Source organism: Heptranchias perlo, chromosome 9 (assembly GCF_035084215.1).
Source record: "Heptranchias perlo isolate sHepPer1 chromosome 9, sHepPer1.hap1, whole genome shotgun sequence".
Classification (NCBI taxonomy): domain Eukaryota; kingdom Metazoa; phylum Chordata; class Chondrichthyes; order Hexanchiformes; family Hexanchidae; genus Heptranchias; species Heptranchias perlo.
In genome coordinates this window covers 11,684,073-11,708,296 of record NC_090333.1, presented here as the reverse complement: position 1 = coordinate 11,708,296, position 24,224 = coordinate 11,684,073, and the positions used below count along the sequence as shown (strand labels likewise).

The following is a 24,224-nucleotide window of genomic DNA, read 5'->3' as shown; positions in this document are numbered from 1 at the left end:
ATTATACCATAAATGAGGGGGTATAGTTATGAAGAAAGTCTTGAAAAATTGGAGCTTTTCTCACTGAAACAAAGAAGGTTAAGTGAAGAACTAGTAGAGGTTTACTAAATTAGAAAGAACATTTGAGAAAAAATAGTGAAAGATTGTTTTCTGTGGTTGGTGAATTGGTAACAAGGGGGCATAGACTCAGGGTCATCATTAGATAATCAAAGAGATAAGTTAGAAGGAATGTTTTCACACGGAAGGTTGTTAAAATACAGAATGCTTTGCCACAAGTGGCTACTTAGGTAGATTCAACATCATTTAAAAGGGAATTGGACGTGTATTTGAAAAGGAAGAATATGGGGAAAGGGCAGGGAAATGTGATTAGAGTAAACAGCTCCAGTTGAAGAACTAGTACCAGTGCAGGCATGGTGGGCCAAATGGCCTCCTTCTGTGCTGTCATTTATGATTCTTCAAACCAAGAACAAACCATCACTCCACCTACCCACCTTCTCATCATCTCCCTCCATCCTTTCTCTCTCCATAAATGTATTCAATTGTCCGATGAACCTGTTTATACCGTCCGGCTCACTCTCCTTCATGGTTAATTATTCCAGAACTCCATTACCCTCCGGGTCAAAAGGTTCCACCAGACTTCCCTTCTCGGCTATGGTTCAGTTGGTAGATTCTTGCCTCTGAGTTAGAAGGTTATGGGTTTAAGACTCATCCCAGAAACTTAAACACACCTGGAGGCTTAAGAAATTAGGCTGACACTCCAGCGCAATGCTGAGGGTGTGCTGCACTGTTGGAGGTGCCATTTTTCGGATGAGTTGTTAAACCGAGGCCTCGTCTGCCCCGTACGTTAAGGATCCCAAGGCAATATTTCGAAGAACAGCAGAGGAGTTCTCCCCGTTGTCCTGTCAATATTCATCTCTCAACCAACATCACTAAAACAGATGATCTGGTCATTATCACACTGCTGTTTGTGGGACCTTGCTGTGAGCAAATTGGCTGCTGAGTTTCCCTACATTACAACAGTGACTCCACTTCAAAAGTACTTCATTGGCTGTAAAGTGCTTTGGGATATCCTGAGGTCATGAAAGGTGCTATATAAATGCAAGTCTTTCTTCCTTTCTTGTCGCTATAGTGCACATTTTAACTTGGGCTACTGCTATTTGAACCATCAGCACTGCGAACAATTCACCGAGCTCAATCCTGCTGACTCCCCTCCATATAATCCTGGTACTTACATTGATCGGGGTGGACGACATCAGGACCGCAAAATTGGTCAGGTGATTACATCTGCACGTGGTGTGGGAGGTGTTGAAGTGGAGGGTCTCACACCCTTCAGTGGCCCACTCACCCTCCATGCTGAGAGTGGAGTAATTCCAAAACACACAGAGCATGGCGACAGCTTTCTCTTTATCCAGAGGCTACAACAAAATTAGGGAAAAAAGAAGGGACAGTATGTTGTTCAGTTCGATGGATGCTGTATCAATAAATACCGCACTCCTGCGAACAATATCTCCGCCAAGCAAAAAGAGGATAAAATATATAAAGGCCAAAGCTGTTAATCATTGATATAAAAATTATGATCTGTTTAAAAGCATCATTACCAGAAGGTCATTTAACAAATAAATTACTTCCAGTAATTAGAAATTCCCCATTAAAACATACTTGACTACAAAATTTATCAAGCAACTTTTCTTGTTTCAAGTATTAAATATTTATTGGTTAAATTATTTATTCACCTTGTATTTATTTGATATTCTGCCAAATTTTAGCTACTCGAAGTTGCATAACAGAATGTAAAGATTAAAGGGGTTAGTAAATCTAGGGGGAATGCGTTTTGTTCAGTGATCGCTGGCTGATTTTTCCCTCTGCAAAGCTTAGAGGTACTGAATTTTCCTTGCCACCCTGGGTGAGATCAGCTAACTGAGCACAGAGCAGGATCCAAATCCAAGATCTCCTTGCCGATGTGGAGGTGATTTCACCAAGCAGTCCCGTTATTCACTACACCCCCACTAGGGGAGCTCATGGGTACCTCTGGATAAAGAAAAATATGAACACTATCTTCGATTTTATTTTCAAAATACTATTCTTAGCTGTACGGTTACCCTTCATTCAGATCCCCCAGTGCATGAGGACACCGCAGTAAGACAGGAGGGAGGGTTCTGGTGAAAAAAACATAAGTTTGAAGATAAAAGAAATAGGAGATGAGAGTAAAGGATAGACCAAGGTAAGGAATAAGGGTGACATAAACAGTCAGGGAACAAATACAGTTGTAGAACATGAGAACAAAGTGACTGTTAAAAATAAAGTGAGGGGAACAATTATTAAAAACAAATTAAATTGCCTGTACAGCAATGTGCACAGCATCCGAAACAAAACGGGGGAACTGGAGGTAATAATTTGTAGCAAGAAGCCAGATGTAGGGATAACTGAAACATGGCTACATAAGGAACAGGACTGGCAGTTAAATATTGCAGGATGTAATGTATTTAGAAAGGATAGGGAAGGAAGAAGGGAGGTGTGGGGTATTAATTCAAGATGACAAAATGTCAATAGAAAAAAGGGACATGGATAATATTAAGATAGAAACAGAATCCATATGAATTGACACAAAGGATAAGATAGGATCGATCACATTAACGGGTATATTCTATAGACCACCTAATAGTGGAAGGGAAGTGGAGGAAGAAATATGTAAGCAAGTCTATGAAATGAATAAAAAAAATTGAATAATAATCATGGGAGGTTTCAACTAACCCCAAATAAACTGGCAAGAAGAGGTAAGGAAAAGGGAAAAGGGAATGAAGTTTTACAGGGTGTACATGACTGGAAGGCTGTTTCCAGTGGGGTTCCGCAGGGCTCAGTACTAGGTCGCTTGCTTTTTGTGATATATATTAATGATTTGAACTTAAATGTAGGGGGCATGATTAAGACGTTTGCAGATGATACAAAAATTGGTCGTGTGATTGGTAATGAGGAGGAAAGCTGTAGACTCCAGGAAGATATCAATGGACTGGTCAGGTGGGCGGAAAAGTCGCAAATGGAATTCAATCCAGAGAAATGTGAGGTAATGCATTTGTGGAGGGCAAACAAGGCAAGGGAGTACACAATAAATGGGAGGATACTGAGAGGTGTAGAGGAAGTGAGGGACCTTGGAGTGCATGTCCATAGATCCCTGAAGGTATCAGGATAGTTAGATAAGGTGGTTAAGAAGGCATACGGGATACTTTCCTTTCTTAGCCGAGGCATAGAATATAAGAGCAGGGAGGTTATGCTAGAACTGTATAAAACACTAGTAAGGCCACAGCTTGAGTACTGCGCACAGTTCTGGTCACCACATTACACGAAGGATGTAATTGCACTAGAGAGGGTACAGAGGAGATTTACGAGGATGTTGCCAGGACTGGAGAATTTTAACTATGAGGAAAGATTGGATAGGCTGGGGTTGTTTTCTTTGGAACAAAGGAGGATGAAGGGAGATTTAATTGAGGTGTATAAAATTATGAGGGGACTAGATAGAGTGGATAGGAAGGACCTATTTCCCTTACCAGAAAGGTCAATAACCAGGGGGCACAGATTTAAAGTGATTGGTAGAAGGATTAGAGGGGAGCTGAGGAAAAGATTTTTCACCCAGAGGGTGGTGGGGGTCTGGAACTCACTGCCTGAGAGGGTGGTAGAGGCAGAAACCCTCATCACATTTAAAAAGTACTTGGATATGCACTTGAAGTGCCATAACCTACAAGGCTACCGACCAAATGCTAGCAAGTGGGATTAGGCTGATTGGCTCAATTTGGGCCGGCGCGGACACGATGGGCTGAATGGCTTCCTTTTGTGCCGTAAATTTTCTTTGATTCTATGATTCTATGACTCCTTTCTTACCCAGTATGTGAGAAGCCCAACAAGAGAGGAATCACTGGATGGATCTAATAATCGGAAATGAACTGGAGCAGATAAGAGAAATGTAAGGAATCTTACAACACCAGGTTATAGTCCAACTGTTTTATTTGAAAATCACAAGCTTTCGGAGGCTTTCTCCTTCATCAGGTGAGCGAGTGTGGGATTCCATGGAAGGTTACCGCATTTATAGTCAGAGAACAATACCTGGTGATTACAGATAATCTTTCCAACTGCCCGTTGTCAAGGCAATCAAAGTGTTCAGACAGAGTGATGTTACCTACAGGACCACCAAATATACAAACGGCCAGAACAAAAAAGACAGACAGAGAGAGAGAGAGAAACATCCAAAAGGAAGAGAAAGACAGAGAATGACCCGTTGTGTTAAAAATAGATAACCTTTTTTCGCTGGTGGGGTTACGTGTAGCGTGACATGAACCCAAGATCCCGGTTGAGGCCGTCCTCATGGGTGCGGAACTTGGCTATCAATTTCTGTTCGACGATTTTGCGTTGTCATGTGTCTCGAAGGCCGCCTTGGAGAACGCTTACCCGAAGATCGGTGGCTGAATGTCCTTGACGGCTGAAGTGTTCCCCGACTGGGTTAGGGTACGTCAAAGAGGCCATCCCCTATGGACAGGCCCTGCGAATACACAGGATCTGCTCAGACGAGGAGGAACGCGATGGACACCTACAGACGCTGAAAGACGCCCTCGTAAGAACGGGATATGATGCTCGACTCATCGATCGACAGTTCCGGCGGGCCACAGCGAAAAATCGCATAGACCTCCTCAGAAGACTAACACAGGACGCAACCAACAGAGTACCCTTCGTCGTCCAGTACTTCCCCGGAGGGGAGAAACTACGCCATGTTCTCCGCAGCCTTCAACATGTCATCAATGACGATGAACACCTCGCTAAGGCCATCCCCACACCTCCACTACTCGCCTTCAAACAGCCACCCAACCTCAAACAGACCATCATTCGCAGCAAATTACCCAGCTTTCAGGAGAACAGCGTCCACGACACCACACAACCCTGCCACGGCAACCTCTGCAAGACATGCCAGATCATCGACACAGACACCACCATCACACGAGAGGACACCATCCACCAGGTACATGGTTCTTACTCCTGTGACTTGGCCAACGTTGTCTACCTCATACGTTGCAGGAAACGATGTCCCGGAGCATGGTACATTGGCGAGACCATGCAGACGCTGCGACAACGGATGAACGGACACCACGCAACAATCGTCAGACAGGAGGGTTCCCTCCCAGTCGGGGAACACTTCAGCAGTCAAGGACATTCAGCCACCGATCTTTGGGTAAGCGTTCTCCAAGGCGGCCTTCGAGACACACAACAACGCAAAATCGTCGAACAGAAATTGATAGCCAAGTTCCGCACTCATGAGGACGGCCTCAACCGGGATCTTGGGTTCATGTCACGCTACACGTAACCCCACCAACAAAAAAAAAGTTATCTGTTTTTAACATAACGGGTCATTCTCTGTCTTTCTCTTCCTTTCGGATGTTTCTCTCTCTCTCTCTCTCTGTCTGTCTTTTTTGTTCTGGCCGTTTGTGTATTCGGTGGTCCTGTAGGTAACATCACTCTGTCTGAACACTTTGATTGCCTTGACAACGGGCAGTTGGAAAGATTATCTGTAATCACCAGGTATTGTTCTCTGACTATAAATGCGGTAACCTTCCATAGAATCCCACACTTGCTCACCTGACGAAGGAGAAAGTCTCCGAAAGCTTGTGATTTTCAAATAAAACAGTTGGACTATAACCTGGTGTTGTAAGATTCCTTACATTTGTCAACCCCAGTCCATCACCGGCATCTCCACATCACAGATAAGAGAAGTAAGCGTAGGAGAACATCTAGGCAATAGCGACCATAACATAATAAGGATTAAAATAATGATTGAGAAAGACAAGAGTAAGACAAAGACCAAAGTAATAGATTGGAAAAAAGCTAATTTTGAGGGGATGAGAGTAGAACCAGGGAAGATAAACTGTCAAAAGATTTTGACAGACAAAGAGATAGAACAGCAGTGGGAAACGTTTAAAATGATGATCTAGAGTGTTCAGGAGAAATATAGTCCTCCATAAAGCAAGATCAAACTAGCCAATAATGAAACACCATGGATGAATAAAGAGATAAGGGTAGAATTGAAATAAAAAAGCATATACTAAGTACATAGACAATAAAAGAGAGGACGACAAAAGGGAATACGAATAGGTTAGGAAGGTAGGAAAAAATAATTAAGAAGGCAAAGAGAAACTACAAAATTAAATTATCAAGGAAAATAAAAAGAAATAGCAAAGTATTTTACCAACACATAAATAACAAAAGAAAAATAAGGATAGGGATACTAAGGGATACACACGATAAACTCACAGGTAATGACAGCGAAATGGCAGAAATATTGAACAGTTACTTTGCCTCAGTATTTACCAGGGAGATTAACAAGGTGGGCATGACATTAGAAGAGGAGATCAAAAAAAGGTAAAAGACAGTTAAGATAGAAAGGGGGGAGATAATTGATAAACTAATCAAACCTAAAGGATAAAACCTCTGGTTCGGATGAATTGCATCCGCACATATTAAAAGAAGTTAGGGAAGAGATAGCAGAGGCACTATGACATATATATAAAAATTCATTAGAAAAGGGAATAGTGCCAGAGGACTGGCGGACAGCTAATGTAATTCCTATATTTAAAAAGGGAGATAGAACAAGTCCAGGGAACTATAGACCAATTAGCTTAACGTCAGTGGTAGGAAAGATAATAGAATCTTTACTCAAAGATGTAATAGAAAAACATCTAGAAAACGAAAAAATAATAAAGAATAATCAGCATGGATTTCAGAAGGGAAACCCATGCTTGACCAATGTTATTGAATTCTTTGAAGAAGTATCAGAAAAAGTAGACAAGGGTAATATAGTAGGTGTAATATATTTGGATTTTCAAAAGGCCTTCGATAAGGCACCACATTGTGCATTCATGACTAAGGTCAGGGCATAGGCCAGTTGGGCCGAATGGCCTGTTTCTGTGCTGTGGACTCAATGTAACTCAGTGTAACATGGAGACTCTCCATTCAGATCTCCTGGTACATGAGGACACTCAATACACATGAAGACCCTCAATTCAGATCTCCTTGTGCGCTATCAGTCTGGGATACACATGTAACACACCCCATCGGTATTTTGAACAAACAGTACTCCTCTTAGTTTCCTATTTGCATAGCACCCCCTCTAGCTTCCCATTTAGGCAGACCTTACTGCACACAGTGACGCACTTTATCTGTATTGCATGTACAGGCACTAACCTCTAAATGCTTAAGTGTGAACGTTACATGGTCCATAAGGTAAAGGGTTGGAGGGTTGGCTTTGATAGCTGCTGCGATGATGGGTGAGTTCACGGCATAGCTCTCTCGTGGTGCCGTCCCATTGATTTCCCTCTCCCGAGAGCTATTGGATGGTTTGAGCAGGGAGCCAATGCTATCGTACTGAAGGAAAATGATTGTGACAGTCCCTGATGATACACAAAACATTTTTGCGATAAATATGACTGACAAGTAGGACAAGGAAATTGCACTTTTAATTGATCCTCCAGAGTCGGTGGTTACCTACCATTACAGCTGCCCCTTTCGGTCTTCCGTTGAGAAATGCTTATGTAATTCCCTTCCAAGTTTGCATGAGGATGGGGTTGCTTATCATGGCTTAAATCAAAAGTATATAGTTTAAGGGCTGTGAAAGCATAAAAATATATATTATTAATAAGTCATAAGAATACGAATTGACAGCCCTGTCTTTTCAGACACTTCTAAATATAAACACAGACTGTACACCTGTCAGTAAAATATAACAGAACTAGTAAATAATTTACAGATTGCATGAAGAAAACATTGCTGAATTTAAACAAAAATATTTTTAGCATGCTACTGCTGAAGCTATTGAAATTTATGCGAGTTTCGCATTTCCTAACAGCATAACTGTCAGCTTGGCTCGCTTCCTAACACTCTGATGCCGAAATAATAACATCGCCCACTTCTAGCCCTGCCTCATCCACTCCCTCTCACTGTTGGAACCCACATCAGTAACTTGTCATCTCCAGTCCATCCTTCTCCAATGCTCTCCGCTCCCAACTCCACGCTGCAACTCTTCCACAACCCTGCTGTCTCTCTTACATGATTCCTCTCTGTTTGCCTGCGTTTTTGTGTATCTATTATCCCCGCTCCCCTTTTTCTGAGTGTAGAAAGGTGCCTGTCCGCCTCTTATTTTTCAGGTCCGTGCCCAAAGCCACGGTTCAACATTTGCTGGAGTGGGACATCTCGCAGTGTGCCCCGTTTGTTAGGTTTATCCCTCACCCTCCAGCTTGAAATTTTTTTGCGTCACGGATTGCTGGAGGTGCGAGCTGGTAACGGGGACAACGGGACATCTGGGATCTCGGTGAACGATGGGACCAACAGTCTATCTCCTTAACAAATGAGATTTAGGGATTGAGAAAGAAACAGAAGGAAATAGGGTGAATGTGAGTCAAATTAGATACAGAAAGAGAAATAAAGAGTGGGAAAGATTGGATTCAGAGAGAGAAAAAAGAGACTGAAAGGAAAAGTAAGAAAAACAATGTTAAATGTAAAATTTTAAATTTTAAAATCCTCTAGGAACAATGTATCACCTACAGGAATGAGACTCTACAGTTTCAATTGTTCCCATTCTGGGCCGGAAGTTTGAGTGGCATCGCAGGAACATAAATCTCGTCATTAAATACATCGTTAAGTAGCAGTCCCAATTTTCTGCGGCGAGTTTAATTCGTTTTAATAAGAACATAAGAAATAGGAGCAGGAGTAGGCCAATCGGCCCCTCGAGCCTGCTCCGCCATTTAATAAGATCATGGCTGATCTGATCCTAACCTCAAATCTAAATTCATGTCCAATTTCCTGCCCGCTCCCCGTAACCCCTAATTCCCTTTACTTCTAGCGCAACTGCAGCAATTTCTTGAAGCTCACGGGGAGGTTGAGGGCGAGCTGCCATTTTCGCGAGGTTGACGGCGGAGCGGGGCAAATCGTCCAGCAACTTGTGGTGATGTGCAACCCATGTGGCATCTCTTCCATGCCACAAACTGCTGGGGTTTTTTTTACACACTAGTAACGGCGTGCGCGTTAAACTTGTCCGTTCTCTCCGCAGATGCTGACTGACCTGCTGGGCGTTTCCTGCACTTTGTGTTTTTGTTTCAGATTCCCAGTAACTGTAGTTCTTTTTTTAACTAGCCTCCTATCCAGTTTGTTTACTGGCAGCTCGTATTGCATGGAAATGACTTGAACCATTTTTCTTTATAATTGATTCAAACTATTAGCATAAAATTTGCCTTTTCATTGCAGGTAAGCTTCTATCGACAGAATAGCCTTTGTCTCTAGGTAAGCCTCAATTATGCATTAGTAATCTCACTTGCAAGAACTCTCATTTAACCTACATTACAACATAACTGTTTTTCCAATCAACGAATCCTGCGACTGATTGGATATGTTGGGTACAATAAGGTTTTTATTGCAATCACTTTCAAAATCTGGCCCAAGCTCTCCGGGGGCGGGGGCGGGGGGTGCACGAGGTGGGGGTGGAGGGTGGGAGTTGGGTTAAAATTTCCCAGTGTGCTATTTTTGCTGCAGTGGTCGATGTAATTTCTATTAGTTTCCTGCGTGTTGTTATTTTAACCTGTTTAAACTCCACCCCCCCAAAAACGTGGCTCAGCCCAACCTCAGCGTATCATTTTTTTTCTTCATTTCCCAGCCACTCATCCCGGGGCCTCTCTGGGGATAGATTGGGATGGTCCAAAAATATGTCATGTAGGCCACAAAGGTTAAGTGTGGATGAGAGAGGCCATTCGAGACACTTTCCACCCTTCCTCAGAAATCCCACCATCTCAGCTTCTAACTACCTCTTGGATGGCTCCTCTTGCTGGCCCCACTACCCTCACCCAGAGCCCACCCCAGGTACTTAATTACTCTCTTTGTATGAAGAAATGGCTCCTGACATCAGTCCCGAAGTTGCCTTTTACCAGTTTGCCCCTGTCTCTCCTTATCCTGCAGTTGTAGTCTAAGCTTGAAATAGTGCTCATGATTAACCTTTTCTATTCCATTTAGTCATTTATACCTCTATAAAGTCTCTAGATTATCCAACCTTTCATCACAACTTATCTATCTCACATTCGCCTCATTGCTGTTCTCTGTACTGTGTAAATAATTCCCATATGCTTTGGTGCAGTGAAAACAGTATTAAAAAGTGCATACTGACTACACAGCTTTAGCATGATTGCTTGTGGCTCAGTTAGTAGCATGCTTACCTATCAGTTAGAAGGTTATGGGTTCAAGTCCCATTTCAGAGACTTGACTATAGAATCCAGGTTAATGGAGAACAGCAGTGTTGGAGACGCTGTCTTTTGGATGAGATGTTAAACCGAGGCCCTGTCTGCCCTTTCAGGTGGATGTAAAAAAAATCCCACGGCACTATTTTGAAGAAGAGCGGAGGATATCTCAACCAACATCACTAAAACAGATTATCTGGTGTTGGTGGGACCTTGCTGTGCTTAAATTAGCTGCCATCTTTCCCTACATTACACTTCACAAAGTAATTAATTGGCTGTAAAGCACTTTGGGACATCTTGAGGTCGTGAAAGGCACTATATAAATGCAAGTTCTTCCTTCCTTTCCACAAAAGGACACTGCGATAGATCAAAGCATGCCGGAATTTGAAGGAGATGCTGGGACTGACGTTACGAAAAATATTTTCCTCCAAAAGTAAATAGCAGCAGACTTGAAGCATTCTTTGAAGATAACACGAGGAATAAACATTTCAAAGTGAGCAGCAAGAATTTACCTAAAGTCTTGACGACCCCATGGGGAGTCGTTGGATGCACAGACTCAAGGGCTGTACTCCCGCACTGCTTTGCTTTCAACTCACCAATGTCACTCTCCTTAAACACTAACTCTGTCGTCCTTGTTAGGTGCTGTGAGATGCCGAAAGCTGATTCCTCCATGGTGTGCAGTAGCTTCGTGGCACTCTTTCTCCTTTCATCTTCTGCGATTTCGTACCACGCAGCCATTTCGTGTGGTTTTAAAAGATTGTTCACTGTTTTAACCAGTGCCTAGAGAATGCGTGTGTGTAAATGTGTATATATATAAAAAAAAACAATCAGTTGGATTTCCAACACAGGACATAAAGACTTCAAACTTCATCGTACAATAAAAAAAAATTGTCCGTTTCGAATGACCTACATTGATAGTGACGTTGGTAATTGCTCCTCTATCGGGTATGCTCTCGTTGATTGTACTTAGTGATGGGATTGACCGTGAGAGGACTTCGACATATAAAAGCACGTCAGTGGCTGACAGGGCTCCTGTGGTGTTTCTGGCTATCTGCTCCAGGACCACCCGCGGTTCTTTTATGTTACTAAGCTGTCAACAAATACCAAAACCCAGGTGATTATGCTTGCTGCTCCTCTTTGGAATGAGTGCAATATACACAACATACGTCAAATGTCTCAACCACTGTAATCACTTTTGAACAGCATCTCCGTGAACAAAATATACAGTGCTTTCAAACCCTGTGAGAGAGAAAGAAACTCCACCAGCACGTCTTATTCATAAATCAGTTGTTATTCCAATCAAAGCTGCAAACCCCAGGAATCCATCACTTCTCCACAGGTTATTTCATTCAGTGCAACTGAAACTCCTCTTCCTTCCTCTGTTTTTCACCCCCCCCCCTCTCCTGGAGGTGCTGTTGGCTCCATGAGCGTCAGGTTGGTCCTTGCCTAATGGATATTCTACATGTGAGCCTAGACAGTGATTTCGGACAGGCTATTCGACTGCAGAAAGCATCGCAGCCGAGCCAGACACCCAACATCTGCCCTTTCCAGCAGGGGGTTGCTGGATAATGGTCAGGCAGGAGTGGGAGTCAAGGTCGATTTTACCGCCGCTTGTCCCTGGAAGACTAAAGTACCCCTACTCTGCCTCACCCCACTGACTGAGATCAGCTAACCCAGCGCATATCAGGAATCGAACCAGGGCAGCTTCCTGTTCCGCATCCTCCTAAACCTACGACCTCCATCACCGAGAAGGTCAAAGTCAATGGGAGCACCACAACCTCCAACTTCCCCCTCCAAGTCACACACCATCCCGACTTGGAAATATATCGCCGTTCCTTCATCGTCGCTGGGTCAAAATCCTGCATCTCCCCACCTAGCAGCACTGTGGGAGAACCTTCACCACACGGACTGCAGCGGTTCAAGAAGGCAGCTCACCATCACCTTCTCACGGGCAACGAGGGACGGGCATTAAATGCCGGCCTCGCCAGCGACGCCCACATCCCAAGAATGAATTTTTTAAAAACATGCCTCAGTGAAACCTGCCTTTAAACAACTGAGCCATCGGCAAATCCCCTGAAAATGCTGTATCAAAGTTGATGTGTACGGCTGTCTCAGTCTCAGTTTATTACTAAAATATGAGTTTGTTGCAAAATGACAGTGGTTCGCACTTCAGGTCGCTTGACGCACATGCTTATTACAAAGCACGAAAGACCTTATTTTTTTGCATTGGTTTCTTATCTTATTTGAGATGTGGCATTACCTGATGCAGTGTATCATTAATCCTTCCAGATAGACATTCGTTATTTAAATGGCAGGGCGTCTCTGAAATCTCTGAAAGAGCAGAGCAAAAAAAAAATCATTAACTTCAAACACTGGATGTCCAACACATAGTCAGATTGTATTATCGACTCAACTGTTCCCATCAATGTCATTGTCATTCAGTTTGCCTAATGCCGATTACTTGACAAATAATTATCATATAACTATAACCCCCCCGAATAAATCACCTGTCATATAATGTCCTTGAAAACTGTTTGATTACTCATTCGGAACTCTTACAATGTGAATTTTGTATTTGATTAATCTATTAGAGCAATGCAACTCTGTGGCAATCCGGCCCAGTGGTCAGCCCCTAGAAATACAACCATTTACAGGGAAACCCCGTCATTGGATTGACAACATAGAAATCCTCAGAAGATTTCACCTCAGAAGTGGGGAAGCAGTATTCCAGTGCATTTGTGGGTGTCAGCTGTGGTTCAATGGGTAGCACTCTCACCTCTGAGTCAGCAGGTTGTGGGTTTGAGTCTCTCCTCCAGAGACTTGAACACAAAATCTTGGCTGACACTCCCCAGTGCAGTACCGAGGGAGTGCTGCACTATCGGATGGTGCTGTCTTTCGGATGTGACGTTAAACCAAGGCCTTACCTGTCCTCTCAGGTGGAAGTAAAAGATCCCATGGTGCTATTTTGAAGAAGAGCAGGGGAGTTGTCCCCTGTGTCCTGGCTAATATTTATCCCTCAACCAAAATCATTAAAACAGATTATCTGGTCATTATCACGACTGTAGTATCAATGGGAAAGCAAAACTGCTCTCCACAACACTGCGATTGCACCATTACTCATTCACTTTTTGTCCAGGGGTACACTTTCAGCCAATGTTTTGCTTGTGGTCTAGGTTCAACATACAGCACTGCAGCTACAGCATTCGCTACATTGACATCTCAATTCCAAATGTACCACCCTGTTCAGTTGCTCAGTGGAGACCTGACACAGAAAGAGGGATAGTCTGTATCCACCTGAGAGGGCACACAGAGCCTTTGTTTAATACCTCAACTGAAAGACAGCACCTATTAGACAGTGCAGCACTACCCCCAGTACTACCAGCCTAGATTTTGTGCTCGACTCCCTGGTGTGGGACTTTGAACCTATAACCTTCATGACTCAGAGGCAAGGGTGCTACCCACTGATCCTCGGTTGACACCTTTTGAAAGAGGCCCTTTTAATTCTCACTTCAAATGGCAGCCCCTTTCTTTCCCTCGTTGAAAAGCGGTGAATCCCAGCACTCACAACGTCCCAGCCGAAGGAAGGCCTTGAAGTACAAGGTGCAGCAAACGTGCTAACAGATACTGGTGATGGGGAGGCTGGCGGTGTTATCAGTGCCACTGCTCAGAAGAGTTCATGAGGTCCCCCTGGCACTGGGAAGGAGATACGGAGCTTCTCGATTGACCAATGCCATTGGCAAAGCTGGGTGTTGGCACTGCTTGTATTTGTCGAAAACAGAGGGCATAAATTTAGGTTCATTACCAGAAGAATGAAGGGAGAGGTTAAGAGAGTTATTTTCTTTTTATGTAAAGGGTTGTTAGGACATGGAATGCCCTACCAGAAACAGCAGTGGCAGCAGAATCCACGATAGCTTTTAAAAGAGAAGTGAATAAATACTTGGGAAAGAAAAAATTTAAAAGGGTTTTGGGGAAAGGGTAGGAAAATGGGATTAAGTGGATAGCTCCTTGAGAGCTGGCACAAGCATGATGGGCCAAGTGATCTCCTTCTGTCCTGTAAAGTTCTAAAGGGTAAAAATTAGACCTCATTGTGTCTGATTTATAGGCATAAAACAGGCGCAAAGGGGGCCCATTTTGGGGACCAAGATCCGGTGCTCAATATAGGCCTGAAAGATATCCAACCTGATATTGGGTCGGGCTATTTTTCAGGCGTCCGTGGCAGCCACCTACAACAGGTGTATGTAAATGAGGAGCCGAGCGCCTGTTTTAGGCCTCCTTTGTGAACGTGGATACAGATGAACAGAGCAGGTGCTGGGCCTGCTCTCCTCGGGGTTCTTCAGCGATTGCTGTGGCCTTAGCAGCAGCAGCAGCCGACAAAAGGTGAGATTTTCTTTTCAAAAACATTTCAAAATTTGTTCCCACAGAGCCAGGAGGTGCGGGCGTGCTTCCCCGACCCGATCGGCCTCCCCTTTTGTTGGCACTCACGCATCCCCCACCCCAAGACTTACCTGTGGGATGCTGACGGCGTGGCCCAGCAGCTTCGACTGTCATCTTCTTAAAATGGCCTTTGGAGGCGTGACAGGTGCCCGGCAGCTCGCCCGAATAATATTAATGAAGGACCCAAGCACCAGTTTTGGGCTGGCCTCGGGCCTCCAGGTCGTGGCGCGTTTTCAGGCACGGCGGCCATTTCAGGCCTGAAAACGGGCCGAAAGTAATTTTCAGCTCAATGATTCTATTCAGCTCCACACACAGCGATTACTTTGAGGTGCAGCGACCGGCATTCTGCACTCGCAGCGAGATCCCGACAAACAGCGAGAAGGTGAGGGATGACCAGTTAAATCTAGTCGTCTGCTAGTACTGGCTGAGGGAGAAATGTTGTCCCAGGACGCTGGGGGATCTCCCCACTCTTCCAATAATGCCACGGGATCTTTAAAATCCACCTGAACAGAGCCTCCGTTTAATAACCTTAGCGAGGACGGGGCCTCTGACATTGCAGCACTCCGCCCCTCCGTAAGGCACTGGAGAACCAGCTTCGATCCTGTGCTCAGGTCCTTGGATTGGGGCTCCCCCCCATCCCCTCCTCTCCCTCCTCCGACTCCAAGACAAGAGTGCCGAATTAGCTCTGAAAAGTTTGATAACAAGTTCACACAGATTCTAGATTAATTTTTTTTAGTCTAAAGATTATTTTTTTTTATCAACTGTAATAACAGACCATCACAGATGATGTGGGTGGAATTGGGCTCCAGTTTGAAAGTTGAAATCCCTGAAGATATTTGAAATCCACTAATACTGGAGCAATAAAATCCTCCAATTGTGTTCTGGCAGTGAGCATGGGCACCACAGCCCCCAGCAGAATCTCCACTACATTCATCAATGTCTATAAAATTCATACAGTATACAGCAAACAACATTAATTTTTTTTTAAAGCATGGCTAAGGTTTCATCATATCCAACTTACTTTCTACCACCTCCCAAACAGCGAAAATCAATTATTCCCTTCACATTTCCAAAATGGAGTTTCGCAGGTTTCTACATCATTTCAAAGACTGGAAATGTCAGAGTTCATTAGGATAATTGTTACTTCAGCATTCAGTGCAGTGGAACCTTCATCATCCAGGGTATGGGAGGGGGACCCCCTCCCTTCCCTTTCCCTCCCCGATGGATAACGGAAGCTGGCAGATAACTGAGAGTCTCCAAGTTTTGATCTTACATTTATTGGAAAGCATAACACTGGGCGTGAGAACAAGGACAAGTACAACATAGGGACAAAAGTAGGCCATTCAGCCCCTCGAGCCTGCTCCGCCATTCAACGGGCAATAGCGAATCGATAGCCCGTTTTACACCCCGCTCGTTTTATCATACATTGAAGTCGATTCACTATTGCCCGTCTTGCGCTATCGCCGAAGGCTCAATTCATCCCTTGTGTATGCACAGCATTTGTGAGGACTTTATTCCTCCAGTCCGACGTGAGTAGGGTAGAATGGCTCCCCTGAAATGATGTGAGATTCTTCAGGATTAGTAACATAGTAACATTAGGAACAGGAGTCGGCCATTCAGCCCCTTGGGCCTGCTCCGTCATTCAATTAGATCATGGCTGATCTGTATCTCCATTTACCCGCCTTAGCTCCCTTGATACCCTTACCTAACAAAAATCTATCAAGCTTGGTCTTGAAAGCTCCAAATGTCCCAGCATCCGCAGTCTTTTGGGAAAGAGAAATCCAGATTTCTACAACCTTCGAAATAATTCACGTAAACTAATCTTTCTTGGGCTGTGAGGTTGGGTTATGCCGGACACTGGCGACTGCTGTTATGTAGGCTGCCCACAGCTGTCCACCCTCACCACACAAACGGCCATAAATGACCACTCAACCTCCCCTTTGGTGGTGTTGGTCGGGGAACAATGTTGCCCAGGTCACCAGGAGAAACTCCGTACTATACTTTGAATAGTGCTCGGGGAATCTTTAATGTCCACCTAAAACCACCAGGTACACAGGGCCTCAGTTTAACAGAACTTCACCTCTATCAGTGTGACGCTCCTAACACTAGACTGTCAAATCTAGACTGTGAGCTCAAACCAGATAGAATCACAGAATTCTACAGCGCAGAAGGACATTCGGCCCATTGTGCTTGTGCCGGCTCCTTGAAAGAGCTATCCAATTAGCCCCACACCCCTTGCACTTTCCCCATAGTCCTGCAAATTTTTCCTTTGCAAGTATTTATCTTATTCCTTTTTGTAAGTTACTATTGAATCTACTTCCACCACCCTTTCCGGCAGTGCATTCCAGATCATAACAACTCGCTGTGCAATAAAATGTCTCCTTCTCTCCCCCCTGGCTCTTTTGTCAATTACCTTAAATCTGTATCCTCTGGTTACCGACCCTTCTTCCAATGGAAACAGTTTCCCCATGGGTTTGAACTTGAAACCTTCTCGGCCACAGCTGAGAGATTTTTAAAAAATTAATTCTCGGGATATGGGCGTCGCTGGCAAGGCCGGCATTTATTGCCCATCTCTAGTTGCCCTTGAGAAGGTGGCGGTGAGCCGCCTTCTTGAACTGTTGCAGTGTATGGTGAAGGTGCTAGCGTCTCGCCAGTACTGGTATCAGGGGGAGGGCTGAGCCCCTTCACGGGAGTGACTGAAACAAAGAGGGAAAGTCAAGTGTACAGATATGCTAACTATGATTACAAAATGGCAGCCAATGGGTTTTGACAACCTTTGACCGGACTGTGATTAAACCCATTAGCTGCCTTTTTATAAGTGTAGTCAGAACGTTTACACTCTCAAAATTCACCTGTTGCTCTCCACCCTTTAATCTTTGTTTTCATTAATCCTACGGAGGGCCTCTCCTCTCTGCTATTCTAATACTGGTGAAGAATCCACACCCAAAGATTGAACACATTGGGGTTCTTTTCTCTAGAAAAGAGAAGACTGAGAGGTGACCTGATAGAGGTCGTTAAAATTATGAAGGGGTTCGATAGGTGTGGAGAAAATGTTTCCACTTGTGGGGGCACCCAAAACTAGGGGTCGTAAATGTAAGATAGTCACGAATAAATCCAATAGGGAATTCAGGAGAAGCCTCTTTACCCAGAGAGTGGTGAGAATGTGGAACTCGCTACCACATGGAGTGGTTGAGGCGACTAGCATAGATGCATTTAAGGGGAAGCTAGACAAGTGCATGAGGGAGAAAGGAATAGAAGGATATGCTGGTAGGGTGAGATGAAGTAGGGGTGGGAGGAGGCTCATATGCAGCATAAACACCGGCATAGACCAGTTGGGCCGAATGGCCTGTTTGAGTGCTATAAATACTATGTAGCTCGATATAAAATGCCTCTTACAGATCCGCTGTGAGCTGCCAGCGTTTCTGATCTTCATTTCAAATTTCCAAAATTGACAATTTAAAAAAAAGTCAGTACTTTTGAATTCAGCCGCGATCTATGCGTTCGAGCATGTGGTTGTTCATACCTTGGCAGGTGGTGCCATCATTTGGGGTAAATTCCTTCTTTTGTTCTGACGACTGGTAACCTTTGACGCACGTGCAGTAGTAACTCCCGTGGGTGTTGGTGCAGGTTGCATTCTGTCCACACGTTAATGTTGCATTTTGGCACTCATCATCATCTGCAATAGAAAAGTTATCTGTCATTAAAGTCATCAAGAAGAAGAAAGGAAGAGTTGCATTTCTATAGCACCTTGCACAACCTCAGGACATCCCAAAGCGCTTTACAGCCAATGAAGTACTTTTGAAGTGTAGTCACTGTTGTGATGTAGGAAACACGGGAGCTAATTTACACACAGAAAGCTCCCACAAACAGCAATGAGCAGATAATCTGATTTTAGTGATGTTGGTTGACAGATAAATATTGACCAGGATACCAGGAAGAACTCTTCCATTCTTCTTCAAAATAGTGCCACGGGATCTTTTACATCCAACTGAGAGGGCAGACAGGGGCCTTAGTTTAACATCTCATCCAAAAGACAGCACCTCCGAATGTGTAGTACTTCTGCAGTACTGTACTAGAGTGACACTCTTGACTTTTGTGATTAAGTCTCATGGAGTGGGACCTGAACACACAACCTTCTGACTCAGATGACAATAGTGCTACCCACTGAGCCACAGCTGACAACCTAATAACTGGGACTGTATTATAAGGCCCACAACTCTGGGACTGTATAACAACAACACCTTGCATTTATAGAGCAGCTTTAATGTAGTAAAACATCCCAAGGCGCTTAATGTACTACCAGGCTCGTTGTGCTGGGACTATATTATCAGGCTCACTTTCGGATGAGACGTTAAACCGAGGCCCCATCTGCCCTCTGAGGTGGACGTAAAAGATCCCATGGTTCTATTTTGAAGAAGAGCAGGGGAGCTCTCCCGATGCCCTGGTCAATATTTATCCCTCAACCAACATCACTAAAACAGATTATCTGATCATTTACCTCATTGCTGTTTGTGGGAACTTGCTGTGCACAAATTGGTTGCTGTTTCCCCCTAGATTTACAACAGTGCTTCAAAAGTACTTAATTGGCTTTAGAGCACTTTGGGATGTCCTGAGGTCATGAAAGGTGCTACATAAAAGCAAGTTCTTTCTTCTTTATAGTCTTACAAACTAGGTTCCTTTGAATCTAGGGGATCGACATGGGGACTCCAGGTGGTCAGCAGGTTTCTGGCTGTTTGAGGCCGAACATATTACAAGCTGCGAGAACAGTGCCACGAGAACTATAAATTCAATATTTTTTTTGTATTTGTTGACATATTATTTATGTTGCTGAAGACTAATAAAATTGTTATCTAAAATGATAGTCTATTATCCTTTGGGTGGCTGACCCTGTCTTTTGGAAATTGGGATTGGAAGATCTGCCAGTATGTCGATATTAGTCAGGGTATCCTGGGAATGTGTCGATATTAGTCAGGGTATCCTGGGAATGTGTCGATATTAGTCAGGGTATCCTGGGAATGTGTCGATATTAGTCAGGGTATCCTGGGAATGTGTTGCTATTAGTCAGGGTTCTCTGGGAATGTGTTGATATTAGTCAGGGTTCTCTGGGAATGTGTTGATATTAGTCAGGGTATCCTGGGAATGTGTCAGTATTAGTCAGGGTATCCTGGGAATGTGTCGATATTAGTCAGGGTATCCTGGGAATGTGTCGATATAAGTCAGGGTATCCTGGGAATGTGTCGATATTAGTCAGGGTATCCTGGGAATGTGTCGATATTAGTCAGGGTATCCTGGGAATGTGTCGATATTAGTCAGGGTATCCTGGGAATGTGTCGATATAAGTCAGGGTATCCTGGGAATGTGTCGATATTAGTCAGGGTATCCTGGGAATGTGTCGATATTAGTCAGGGTATCCTGGGAATGTGTTGATATTAGTCAGGGTATCCTGGGAATGTGTTGCTATTAGTCAGGGTATCCTGGGAATGTGTCAATACAAGTCAGGGTTCTCTGGGAATGTGTCAGTATTAGTCAGGGTTCTCTGGGAATGTCTCAGTATTAGTCAGGGTATCCTGGGAATGTGTCGATATTAGTCAGGGTATCCTGGGAATGTGTGGATATTAGTCAGGGTATCCTGGGAATGTGTCGATATTAGTCAGGGTATCCTGGGAATGTGTCGATATTAGTCAGGGTATCCTGGGAATGTGTCGATATTAGTCAGGGTATCCTGGGAATGTGTCGATATTAGTCAGGGTATCCTGGGAATGTGTCGATATTAGTCAGGGTATCCTGGGAATGTGTCGATATTAGTCAGGGTATCCTGGGAATGTGTTGATATTAGTCAGGGTATCCTGGGAATGTGTTGATATTAGTCAGGGTATGCTGGGAATGTGTCGATATTAGTCAGGGTTCTCTGGGAGTATCTCGATATTAGTCAGGGGTCCCTGGGAATGTGTTATTATCAGCAGGGGGTCCCTGGGTGTGTCCCATTATTAGCAGATAATAATGAGTGTTATTATCAACACCCAGGAGAGTGTTGATATTGGTATGGGAATTCTGGGATTGTCTCAATATGACCGGGGGGGCCTGGGAGTCCGCCAATATTAGCAGGGGATCCTTGTGATTGCAGTTCTATATGCAGGGGGGTGTAGCAGTGCATCAGTTTTCACTGAGGTACCAGTGCAGAAAGGTCTAAACACCACCGATAACATCATCCTCAAGATATAATAGTGTTTAAGTGAGGCAATTTCTTTGCATTGCTAGACGATAGGGGATGGGCAGTAAATGCGGCCTTGCCAGCATTCCGCGAACAAATAATAAAAAAAAACAATTGGTTTCATTTTTCTGACTTCCTCCCTTGTGTGACAATGCACAAATTGAACAGCATTCAATGGGATATCCTCAATTTCCCCTGCTGGGACGCAGAAGTTAACTTACCCGACAATGAAAATCCAGCTCCTCCCCCTCCCTCCCCTCACCCAATCCATCCTTTGTCATTTTAGCCGTGCGAAGGACAGGTTATTAAGAAGAAAGAAAGATGATAACTCGGTGAGATGGTACCGATGTCAACTTCCTCAGACTTAACATCGTAACATGACAACCAAAGAGCAATGGAGACATCAAATAAAATCCTTTATATGTACAAGCCAAAAATAGGTGAACTTCAAATTCAATTTCAAATACTCAGGTGCTAAGGAAATGGGTGGCCAAGTGAGTTAAAACCCCATTTCTGAAGGACTGTCCTTTCTCCCCGGAGAACTGGGTTTCAGGCCTGTCCGAGAATTGTGGATAAATCTCTCTTAAGACTTTAGAAAATCTGAACTGAAATGATTTCTGGCAGCCATATATTGTTCCTCAGTGCACATGAGAGCAGAGTATAAAATCCACCACCAAAGTGACCGAGTTCCTCTGAAAGGCGATAGTGATGTGAAGAACAGAAACATCATGGAGGTGAAATTGGCCTTTGATGGTAGCGCAAAACAGGCCGTCCGTTTTACACTCCGCACAGTATTCTATTGCATCGAAGACATAGGAACAGGAGTAGGCCATTCAGCCCCTCGAGCCTGTACTGCCATTCAATTAAATCATGGCTGATCTGTACCTTAACTCCAGTTACCCGCCTTGGTACCATATCCCTTAATACCCTTTGCCTAACAAAAATCTATCAATCTCAGTTTTGAATTTTTCAATTGACAGCCCAGTCTCAACAGCATTTTGGAGGAGAGAGTTCCAGATTTCCACTCCCCTTTGTGTGAAGAAGTGTTTCCTGACATCACCCCTGAATGGCCTAGCTCTAATTTTAAGGTTATGCCCCCTTGTTCTGGACTCCCCTAACAGAGGAAATAGTTTCTCTCTATCCACCCTATCAACTCCTTTAATCATCTTAAACACCTCAATTAGATCACCCTTTAATCTTCTATACTTGAGGGAACATAGGAACATAGGAACAGGAGTAGGCCATTCAGCCCCTCGTGCCTGATCCGCCATTTGATAAGATCATGGCTGATCTGTGATCTAACTCCATATGCCTGCCTTTGGCCCATATCACTTAATACCTTTGGTTGCCAAAAAGCTATCTATCTCAGATTTAAATTTAGCAATTGAGCTAATATCAATTGCCGTTTGCGGAAGAGAGTTCCAAACTTCTACCACCCTTTGTGTGTAGAAATGTTTTCTAATCTCGCTCCTGAAAGGTGTGGCTCTAATTTTTAGACTGTGCCCTCTACTCCTAGAATACAATCCTAGTCTATGCAACCTGTCCTCATAATTTAACCCTTTTAGCCCCGGTATCAATCTGGTGCATCTGCGCTGCACCCCCTCCAAGGCCAATGTATCCTTAAGTCGAATTGCTATCACCCGTACCTTTGTGAGCACTTTGCTCGAGTCCATCATGAGCAGGGTGGACAGGTTCCCCTGAAATGGTGCGGGATTCTTCAGGAATCTGAAGTAACTTCATTGAGGTACATTCAATATTAGATGGTCGAGATAGGTGGGCAAGCCCAGATTATTACTTAACTCGAAATAAAACCTGGGACCTCCTTGTCTGTACGGCTCAGTTGCTTGCTGATCTTACCAGCTGAACGGCGGGGGAGTCTGTTCGATTCCTTATCCGTCCTTTCACTTCAGAAAAACTGCACTATCATAGAATCATAGAATGATACAGCACAGAAGGAGGCCATTCGGCCCATCTTGCCTGGGCCGGATCTTTGAAAGAGCGATCTAATTAGTCCCACTCCCTGCTCTTTCCCCATAGCCATGCAACTTTTTTCTTTTCCAGCATATAGAATACTTACTGGGTTAATCCAAAATATCTTACTGTTGGTTCAATTTTCCCCAATGTTAATCCTCAGGAATAAAATTAAATAACTTCAAAGCAGATTGTATCGCGGCTGCAATTTTACAGAGAATTTATTTTAAGTGAAAAGTTTCAGAGAATAATATTTCTGAAGTACTGTAAATGTAGTTATTATATTTAGTGATAACACTAGTAAAACATAATATTAAGGGAATCTTTCTCGAACAAGTCATACTACAGGCTACCACAGTTCCTCAGCTGTAAGGCTGATCTTCTGGCAGCTGCCCTCTTACCAATGACCAACATTGTTCTCACCCCTGTCCTCATTAACCTACATTGGCTTCTGGTCCAGCATCGGCTCGAATTTAAAATGTTCATCCTTGTGTTCAAATCCTTCCATGGCCTCGCTGCTCCCTATCTCAGTAACCTCCTCCAGCCCTACAACCCTCCGAGATCTCTGTGTTCCTTCAATTCTAGCACCGTGCGCATCCCCGATTTTCATTGCTCCACCATTAGTGGCTGTGCCTTCAGCTGTCTAAGTCCTAAGCTCTATAATTCCCTCTCTAAATCTCTCCGCCTCTCCATCTCTCTCTCCCCTTCTTTCGGATGCTCCTTAAAACCTACCTCTTTGAACAAGCTTTTGGTTACCTATCCTAACATCTTCTATGTGGCTCGGTATCAAATTAAGTCTGATAATTGCTCCTGTGAAGAGCCTTGGGATGTTTTACTATGTTAAATGCGCTATATAAATGCAAGTTGTTGTTGTTGGAGGTACTTGAGATACCTGAGATTGTCAACAGAAAATCTTTCGAGATTGTGGTTGATTATGTGTCAAGCTTTACTTGGTGTTCATTCTTTTTTCTTTGCTGGCTTTCTCCCCTCCCCTCATCGTGTCTTGAAAGCAATTGAGTCCTTACTGGGGAACGGTTCCATGGACGCTGGGACCAAAGTGACAATTCACATATGAACCTCACTAGTGAGTGTTGGCAGGTTATTTGATCTTTGGGGCCATCACACTTGAGCCCAATCCTATCCTCCGCATGTGCAGTTTTTTTTTTATTCGTTCATGGGATGTGGGCCTCGCTGGCGAGGCCAGCTGGATAGCAATCAAAAGTGGGAACCATGGTCTATTTATCACCTCCCTAACCCAAAGACACTGGAGGTAATTGAAAAGAACGAAAAAAGAAAGTAAGACTTGCATTTATATGACACCTTTCACAACCTCAGGACGTCCAAAAGCATTTTAC

The 24,224-nt window shown here is 43.9% G+C and overlaps 1 protein-coding gene across 1 annotated transcript in view; it reads right to left on the bottom strand.

The window, feature by feature from the left end:
* The window catches only part of adgrl4 (adhesion G protein-coupled receptor L4), a 94,325-nt gene that overhangs the window by 38,140 nt on the left and 31,961 nt on the right, over nt 1–24,224 (bottom strand). Inside the window, exons 3-9 of the mRNA XM_067989844.1 lie at nt 18,211–18,363; nt 12,514–12,584; nt 11,164–11,343; nt 10,850–11,033; nt 7,523–7,639; nt 7,219–7,424; nt 1,233–1,415 (exon numbers count right to left, since the gene is read on the bottom strand). Of these exons, the coding sequence (XP_067845945.1) occupies nt 1,233–1,415; nt 7,219–7,424; nt 7,523–7,639; nt 10,850–11,033; nt 11,164–11,343; nt 12,514–12,584; nt 18,211–18,363 (1,094 nt within the window). The remainder of the gene's footprint in view (nt 1–1,232; nt 1,416–7,218; nt 7,425–7,522; nt 7,640–10,849; nt 11,034–11,163; nt 11,344–12,513; nt 12,585–18,210; nt 18,364–24,224) is intronic.